Source organism: Lissotriton vulgaris, chromosome 1_2 (assembly GCF_964263255.1).
Source record: "Lissotriton vulgaris chromosome 1_2, aLisVul1.2, whole genome shotgun sequence".
Classification (NCBI taxonomy): domain Eukaryota; kingdom Metazoa; phylum Chordata; class Amphibia; order Caudata; family Salamandridae; genus Lissotriton; species Lissotriton vulgaris.
In genome coordinates this window covers 342,121,487-342,131,192 of record NC_141686.1, presented here as the reverse complement: position 1 = coordinate 342,131,192, position 9,706 = coordinate 342,121,487, and the positions used below count along the sequence as shown (strand labels likewise).

The window sequence follows — 9,706 nt, the reverse complement described above, 5'->3', positions numbered from 1 at the left end:
AGCATTCTGGGACATGTAGCTTGGATCTAAACACTGTTAATATGGGTGCTTAAATATCATAATGCAACGTTCTTTAAAGAGCCATGGCTAAATAAAGGGATTCATATACAACAGTTGGCCATTTAGTCTCACAATTAAACATTACACATACACCTGCAGGCTACATCCCCTGATGATGGTGTGAGGTCAGTACACCTGCCCCCTGCACCACCTGATGATGGTGTGAGGTCAGTACACCCTCAGGCTGCACCCCCTGATGGTGGTGTGAGGTCAGTACACCTGCCCCTGCACCGCCTGATGGTGTGAGGTCAGTACACCTGCAGGCTGCACCCCCTGATGATGGTGTGAGGCCAGTACACCTGCAGGCTGCATCCCCTGATGATGGTGTGAGGCCAGTACACCTGCTCCCTGTGCCCCCTGATGATGGTGTGAGGCCAGTACACCTGCAGGCTGCATCCCCTGATGATGGTGCGAGGTCAGTACACCTGCAGGCTGCGCCCCCTGATGATAATGTGAGGTCAGTACACCTGCAGGCTGCGCCCCCTGATGATAATGTGAGGTCAGTACACCTGCCCCCTGATGGTGGTGTGAGGCCAGTACACCTGCCCCCCTGCACCCCCTGATGATGGTGTGAGGTCAGTACACCTGCCCCCTGCACCCCCTGGTGATGGTGTGAGGACAGTACACCTGCCCCCTTCACCCCCTGTTGATGGTGTGAGGTCAGTACAACTCAGGCTGCCCCCCTGATGATGGTGTGAGGTAGGTACACCCCCAGGATGCACCCCCTGATGATGGTGTGAGGTCAGTACTCCTGCCCCTGCACCCCCTGATGATGGTGTGAGATCAGTACACCTGCCCCTGAACCCCTGACGGTGTGAGGTCAGTACACCCCCAGGCTGCACCCCCTGATGATAGTGTGAGATCAGAACACCCCCAGGCTGCACCCCCTGATGATGGTGTGAAGTCAGTACACCCACAGGCTGCACCCCCTGATGATGCACCTGCCCCCTGGCTTAAAGAGCCATGGCTAAATGAAGGGGTTCATATATAACAGTTGGCCATGGAGTCTCACAATTATTAAACATTACACATACACCTGCAGGCTGCACCCCCTGATGGTGTGAGGTCAGTACACCTGTCCCCTGCACCCCTGATGGTGTGAGGTCAGGACACCTGCCCCCTTTGAGGTCAGTACACCTTCCCCCTCCCCCCTGATGATGGTGTGAGGTCAGTACACCTTCCCCCTCCCCCCTGATGATGGTGTGAGGTCAGGACACCTGCCCCCTTTGAGGTCAGTACACCTTCCCCCCCTCCCCCCTGATGATGGTGTGAGGTCAGTACACCTGCCCCCCTCCCCCTGATGATGGTGTGAGGTCAGTACACCTGCCCCCTTCCCCCTGATGATGGTGTGAGGTTAGTACACCTGCCCCCTGCACTCCCTGATGATGGTGTGAGGTCAGTACACCTGCCCCCTGCACTACCCGATGATGGTGTGAGGCCTGTACACCTGCCCCCTGCACCCCCTGATGATGGTGTGAGGCCTGTACACCTGCCCCCCTCCCCCTGATGATGATGTGAGGTCAGTACACCTGCCCCCTACCCCCTGATGATGGTGTGAGGTCAGTACACCTGCCCCCTGCACCCCCTGATGATGGTGTGAGGTCAGTACACCTGCCCCCTGCACTCCCCAATGATGGTGTGAGGCCGGTACACCTGCCCCCTGCACCCCCTGATGATGGTGTGAGGCCTGTACACCTGCCACCCTCCCCCTGATGATGATGTGAGGTCAGTACACCTGCCCCCTACCCCCTGATGAAGGTGTGAGGTTAGTACACCTGCCTCCTGAACTCCCTGATGATGGTGTGAGGTCAGTACACCTGCCCCCTGCACTCCCCGATGATGGTGTGAGGCCTGTACACCTGCCCCCTGCACCCCCTGATGATGGTGTGAGGCCTGTACACCTGCCCCCCTCCCCCTGATGATAATAATAAAAGGGATCTTATCATGCGCAAACATAGCCCAATGGGCGTCAAGGCGCCTAATTCCAAATCCAGCTCATAACATAGACCCTGCAGCTCAACCTGTATAAGCTCTCGAGAAGCACCACGTTTTAAGGGCCTTTTTGAACAGCGCTAGAGAGGGTAAGGTCTTCATCTCCATCGGCAGGATGTTCCAAAGCTGTGGAGCCATGACGGAGAAGGCCCTGGCTCCCCATCTGGTGAGCTTGAAGCGAGGGACAACAAGTTGGAAAAGTCCCGAAGAGCGCAAACACCTTGTGGGATGGTAACGGGTAAGGAGGGAGCTGATAGCGCCTTTAGATCCATCCTCGAGTGCCCTATAGGTCAGACACAGAATTTTGAAATAAATTCTGTGCTGAATAGGCAGCCAATGAAGGTCTCTCCTCGCAGCAGTAGCAGAGGAGGCCCTGGGAAGATCCAGGACAAAACGGGCAGCGGCATTCTGCACGATTTGCAGTCGATGTATGAGACCCTTGTTGGATTCCATGTAGAGAGAGTTGCAATAATCCAACCTGGAACCAACAAGGGCGACTGCAATCTGCTTGCGTGCTTGAGGAGACAGATAGCTGCGAATTCTGTTGAGCGTCCTGATCACGCCCCAGCAGGTCGATGATGATGATAGCTGCGAATTCTGTTGAGCGTCCTGATCACGCCCCAGCAGGTCGATGATGATGTGAGGTCAGTACACCTGCCCCCTACCCCCTGATGATGGTGTGAGGTCAGTACACCTTCCCCCCTCCCCCCTGATGATGGTGTGAGGTCAGTGCACCCCCAGGCTGTATTCACACCTCTTAGGTTGCCGATGGTTGTGAGAGGCTCACTTACCTCTGCTGTGTCTACAATTGAAAATGAAGGTAACTGCAGCCAGGCTCCTCCTTCCACTGGACAGACAGACCCTCAGGGCTCCTCCTTCCAGTGGACAGACAGACGGACAGACCCTCAGGGCTCCTCCTCTCCACTGGACAGACAGACAGACCCTCAGTTGCTCTGGTCTCCGTTGCTAGTGCTGACTCTGCCCCCGCTGACCCGGACACTGTTCCACCTGCAGGTCTGAGGAGCCAATCGCCGCCCGATACTAGAGGAGACTCTGCCGCCGCTGACCCGGAAGCAGATATGGGTGAGAGGGCGGGGCTTATGCTATCCTGAGAGGGGGTCAGCTCCTTTTGCAACATGGAATGGATTCAGGCTAGCTGGGCTTTACAGTAATCTTTGTTTTTTGTAGGTTTTCAGGACTATTTAACACGCCACAGATGAGGGAATTGCCCGGTTCTCGTCTTGTAATGTGCAGGCAAGGCTGTTCCAATCTCTAGAACTTCAAATGGGCTCCGAATATTGCTCGATACTTTCAGCAACTTTATTAATGATTTGAGTTTAAACACCATCCAAACCGAATCACTCGTCATGAAACGTGAGATTAAAGCAGAGGGGCTGAGATCGTCAAAGTGCAACATTTCACATATCTGCCCCCCCCCCCCCCCTTTGCTGCTAGCATGACCTGGGATCACTTACTTAAGTAAGGGGCATCAACGTCAAAGATCGAGTGAGTCGGTTTTCAACTTTGCAACAAAAAACAAGTCCCAAGGTGCAAAGAAAGCTTGCACTGGCCAAGCCCCTCGCGCATGGGGCTGTCTGTAGCTCCTAATCTTCTCGTGGTTTGGCGGAGGGACACCTTTATTTCCATTTCATTCCACATCAAAACACAGAAAAATATGAAACATCTACCAGCAGGGGGGCTGCTGCCTTCTGATTGGATCCGTGAACGGACGAGCTCTGGCAGCAAAAGGAAAGTAAAACAGCCCAGACCAGCCAAGGCTGGCACTTTTCTCTAAGAGAGATAATTTAAGTAAGATTCCGCTTGTGATATTTCCTCCACCATCCTTTCTTTCTGGTGAAAGTCATTTTATGTCTGAATTTTTTTCCAGATTGAAAACTTTTCTTATGGGTCAAAAATGTCTCCATTTTCATCTGTTCCTAAAACAATCCATGAACTCGTCAATCACAAGACAAAGCTTCAGAGGCTCGGACCAGACTTTTGTTTTACAGACTAGAACATTCTTAGCACACTGCTCTCTCTTTCCTACCTGCTTCCCCATCCTTCTCGTCCATGAATTCACATCTTCTTCCTGGGTCAATTGCTAGTCTTTTTCCTTATCTCTTTATGTATGTTTTTTCTCTTGTCTTCATCTTCTCTGTCTGTTCTTTTACCCTTTTCCCCCTTATCTTCATTCCCCTCTCACCTTTATATCTCAACTTCTCTATCTTGTCCTTCCAAACTCCTCAAGCTTTAAGTGAGCAAGATCCAGGAAACGAAAAAAGCCGGAGTTGAAAAGAGTGTCCGGGAAGTCAGATGCCTGACGGTCTTGTGTATAAAGATTAGGGGCAGGAGTAAAGAAAGGGGTCTCCGGAGGTGCAGGCTCAGTGCTGTCAGCTGCACCCCATTTAGAAGCCATTACCATTTTACTGCGAGTGGCACTGTGCTTAAATGTGTTTGTGCAGCAAATACCCTTAGTCACGTTGTTATAAAATATCAATCTCTCCACGTCACCCCCAGTACGCCCGCACCGAACGGACTAGCGATCCAGGAAGGGCAAGCGCCCCTCCTTGCCCTTCCCTGCGGACTCCCATGCGCGCTACTCACCCGTGAGGGTCTCAAGGCGCTGGCGGGGGTTGCAGCAGCTACTGATCGAACAGCCAGGTCTTAAGAAGTCTCCTGAAGGTCAGCAGGTCTTGGGTCTGTCGCAGGTGGATGGGGAGGGTGTTCCATGTCTTGGCGGCGAGGTGAGAGAATGCCAGAGGAGCCAGAAATGATTCTAATCCCTTTCCAAGGACATGGCTATTAGAAAGATTGGCGCCAACCATTAATTCTGTGATCCACTATCCCTGTAGTGCCTGGCGTTGCAACACCCCCTGCTCCCCCTCACCAGATGTGAGGGAACGCGCAATGGCTCCAGAGCATGCCCCACCCCGTCCTCCTTATCTTAAAATCCTCCTCCTGGGCAGGCTAGTCCACCCCCCCCCATCCCTTAACTTTGTAATTAGAGCCCTTGCTGCCTCCTACTTAGGCTGCCGTACTAAGGGGTCCTTTCCCTGCCCCCTTTTACATGAGCACCTATTGGGTCACACCAGCACAAGAGCCTTTTTTAAGGTACTCCGAGGAGATTAATTACTCTGCCCAGGATCACAGGATGTTGAACCACGCCAAGACCCAAACCCTATTCCCCCCGCTCCAAAGTCGGCAGCTCTGAGCATAAGCCCCCTCCACGCAAACCCCGCTATCACCTACTGTTTTCTCACGTTATACCTTGTGCTCGCGAGCCCCATTTACGAATCCGTAACTCTTAACTGAGCAACCAGCAGCCCAAGGCACTGTCCCCTTCACGAGCGTTATTCCTGCACCCAACCCTTCCTGGGCACGGGGATGGGGGGTGAACATTCCCCACCACCTATCCAAAATTTGTACTCAGACGCATTTAACCTCAGTGGTGTCCTCCTCATCCTCTCTGCCGCACTTTGTCCCTCACAAATCGTAACCTATCAGTGGCCTGGGCCCCACAACCATCTATCGCTTCTGAATGGCGCGTGAAACCTCACTATGCCATCTCTAAGGATTTGTGCGCACTTGCATTGCACTGAACCGCCACCTCTACCACCCGTTGAAGCAAAGAATAAGACCAATCTTTGGAGCCAACGTTACACGCCAACAAAAATGAGATTGTTACTGGAGCCTAAACCCACAGCTAAAAGCCTCTGAGTGATAATCAATAGTAATCTTAGCAAGAACCAGCAGGCTGGAGCAGTAGGATCTAAATGCAGATTTGTGCTGAAACTGCTTCAGAAACGAACCCCCCTTCTCCCACTTTAGAACAGAAAAGCAATAGATCGCATTATGCCAACCGAGTATATGTCAGAAGACCCAGTATCACCATTCATGGACTACAAGTAATTCACAGCGTTGCAGCTTGTTTATTACGTCATCTTCTGAGGTGGGCGCGCGCCACACCTATATTGAAATAACAAATCGCCTCTTAAGATCCTCTGCCTCACCTCTAAAGGGTCAAGAGGTCTATCCCCTCACTTAATTGTAAACCAGGCGGAAATGCATACACCCGTACAAAACCAGAGATCGCCTCACTTGAATCTACTTTCTATTCTGAAATGACTAAAGATCAGATCAGGGAGAAGCAGATTTGGTACACTCTCCTTCCATTCAGATCTCTCTACCGGCTAAATCCATTTGAATCTAACTTCAAGAGTTTTCCCAGAAATCTGACTACCCGCAAACCTATTCAGACTAGGGGCCAGATGTAGGTATCCAAATACCGGTCGGTAACAGCCGAAAATACCGATTTTCGGCCGTTACCGACCGGTATTTGGATTCTGAGATGTAGGGCATCTTAAAATAAAGATTCGGTAATTTTACAGAATCGGTAATTTTACCGATTCGGTAAAATTACCAAATCTGTATTTTAAGATGTAGGTGGCACTGTAAACAGTGCCACAGGGCTTTAAGGATTCGTTATTTACCACCAACTATTAGTTGGTGGTAAATAACGAATACCTGTGTATATGCAAATCTGTGCATGTACACCTGTGCTATGGTGCACACAAGCCCTAATGAGGGGTGCAACAGGGTGTCAAAGTGACACCCTGCCACCCTTGAATCGGTAATTGACATTCATTCCTATGGGCCTCCAGGCCCAAACGAATCGATGGCAAATACCGAATCAGTAAATACCGATTCGGTAAATACCGAATCCTACCGATTCGGTATTTTTTACCGAAATATTACCTACATTGGATTTACCGATTCATAAATACCGAATCGGTAAAATTCGGTATTTATGAATCGATAAATCCAAATTACCTACATCTAGCCCTAGATTCTTCCCCGTTATGTTTCGTTTTCTCCTCTTTAATGTATTTCTGATTCAGTGCCAAGAAACTCCAGGTTGAACATGCTCTCTATATATGCAATGACATGAAAAGCGTTTTGTAGATCCTGTAGAGGTTTGGTATGTTGGCGCGTGCTTCAGTCACTTCCCTGATAATTGCAAAAGAGAGGTGTACAGTGCAAGTGAGGATGATAGCTCAGTCTTGTCTGCTAAGGTACTATAAACCTTTCATTGCTGCAAGGCTGTTACAATATTCTATTTTTTTCATAACCATGTACAATTTGAGCAGACCAAGGAACAGACATAATGTTGGAAACAAATTTCAAATCAGTGCCTTTGATAATATATGAACTATGTTTTGGGTATTGTGAAATGTTAATGATTCCATTTTTTTATGGTTTTAGGAATGAGCGATGTTCTCTGATCACACAGGGGTTGGTGAGACAGGAAGGAGTATTTTGACCTAACTGTCCTGTGATAACGTGTTGTCTTTTCTCTTTTCCTCTCCTCCGCAGACACTGAGACTTGAACATCAATTTACCAGAATGGGCAGAAGACGGGCTCCAGAAAGGAAAGTGACAGCGCAGTGTTCACGTGAATCCGTAAGAGCCACAGTCCCGTCTTTACCTCTTCATGACGTCTCAGCTTCAAGATACCAAAATGATGCTCAGAGAAACCAGGACCTGGAACCGCTTTCGGAGAACCTGCCTCACATTATCCTTCTATCCATGCTGGAGGAGTTGGAAGCCAAACTGAATAACTTGATGAATACTGTGGAGGACGTACCTTCTAAAGTCGCTGGGCTGATTAAGAAAATCTGGATAGAAAAGGATCAAGGTTCCCTAGATAATGGTGCAGTGTCTTTGGAGATGGTCTGTCCGGCGAGCATTAGAGATTGTGCTGTTAGCCGGTCTCCTGCGACACCTCAACTGGACAGGCCAGGGGAACCGAGCTTGTGTCTTCAGCCGGTGTTCTCTGATGGGGATGCACCAAAGCAGGACTGTACACTTCCTTCTCCGACCGATGTTCAAGGGCGCCCTGACGTGCTAAACCTTTGTCTACAGCCAGTGTTGCCAGATCGACGTCACCCACAGCAGGACCAGTGCATGCAGCCTGGGTTTCCAGATGTACACGAGTCGCAGCAGGAACAGTGCATGCAACCTGGGTTTCCAGATGTCCACGAGTCAAAGCGAGGCCAGTGCATGCAACCTGGGCTTCCAGATGTACATGAGTCGCAGCAGGAGCAGTGCTTACAGCCTGGGTTTCCAGATATGCATGAGTCGCAGCAAGACCAGTGCATGCAACCTGGGTTTCCAGATGTACACGAGTCGCAGCAGGAACAGTGCATGCAACCTGGGTTTCCAGATGTCCACGAGTCAAAGCAAGGCCAGTGCATGCAACCTGGGCTTCCAGATGTCCACGAGTCAAAGCGAGACCAGTGCAGGCAACCTGGGTTTCCAGATGGAAATGGACTACAGCAGGATTGTCCTCTATCCCGGTGCCCTCAGACGGAGCCTCCAGGGAGATCACTGGAGGCAAAGGGGTGTCTTCACTCAGAATTTGTTGATGGGCAGAGACCACAGCAAGACCACAGCATACAATCAGCGTTTCCAGAAAAGAGGGAACCAGATGAGCCCCTGAAGCAAGAACCATCCCCATTGTCTACTAATAGCTGGGACCAGCAACAGAACCTCTGCCCACACCCGCTATTTCCTGATGGACATGAACCACAGCAAAACCACTGTATACAACCCGTGCTGCCAGATGGTAACGGACCTGAAGATCCGTTGGAGGAAGAATTGATGTGTTTTGATTGCCGAGATCCTCAGGAGAACCAGTGCCTACAACCCGTGTCACCCGATGGGATGTCATCAGACGAACATTTAGAGTCTGGGCTGTTGTCCTTTGGTGGTGTAGGGTCACAACAAACCCAGTGCCTACAGCAACACCTGTGCTTGCAGCAGGAATTCCCTAATGCACAGGATCCAAACGTTAATTCCGAGCAAGAATCTATGCATCCTAAAGCACAGGAACCAGATCAGAACAACGAGCTAGAACAGACCTGTACTGATGCAGAGGGTTCAGATCAGAACTACATACTCGAACCACTGCACCCTGAATCACAGCATCAACATCAGAACTGCAAGGCAGAACTGCTCTGTCCTGATGAGCGGGGTCAGTGTGTGACTCCATCATTCCTAGGACTGGATACAAATACTGTAGATTTAGATACCCTCACATACTCGATGGAGAGAGGAAATACTAAATCACATTTATTGCTGTTCTAAGCCACCCCAGGTATGTGTTTCGCTATAAATGTGCTCTCGGAGAGCAACTAACACATGTAACCTCTTCAAAATGTGTATGGTCCAGATTTTACTAAGTCTCCGAGGGGATAATTTTGGCTTGGATGGAACCCACTGAGCGATACAGACCCCCAGAGTACACAGGGTGCAGATGTTTCCCTGCATTCTCCTCCTCTGTTTCCACACAGGACTGCATCCTTCCTGTGCAGAAACAGGCCTGGTTATGGGAATCTGCATGAGACAAATAGGCCAGTAGCTCTCGTCCTTCCTTGTCCGTCCCTTTTCCAGGCTGAGGAACTGGAAATAGCGCTATTCATGGGAGGAATTACTGGCCAGAATCATCACACGTAATAGTCGGATGCAAGTGACATGGTGCTCATTGAGAATAGCAGGCATGCACAGTCTAGAGGGGGTACTGTGTTTCCAGTTGCACAGTTACAGTGGGTAAGACGCAGTCATCTCCAGTTCCTGATTTAAAAATCCTAGTCTG

The 9,706-nt window shown here is 50.3% G+C and overlaps 1 protein-coding gene across 1 annotated transcript; it reads left to right on the top strand.

Moving 5' to 3' along the window:
• The first annotated feature begins 7,455 nt into the window (after positions 1-7,455).
• Positions 7,456-9,198, top strand: LOC147736722 (uncharacterized). The gene has a single exon (XM_086952683.1). It carries the CDS (start codon positions 7,456-7,458, stop codon positions 9,196-9,198), a length of 1,743 nt encoding a protein of 580 aa, XP_086808809.1.
• The last annotated feature ends 508 nt before the right edge of the window (positions 9,199-9,706 follow it).

What these genes read in the sequence shown, in the direction of transcription:
- LOC147736722 (XM_086952683.1), top strand. Translation starts at nt 7,456, where the DNA reads ATGGGCAGAAGACGGGCTCCAGAAAGGAAAGTGACAGCGCAGTGTTCA.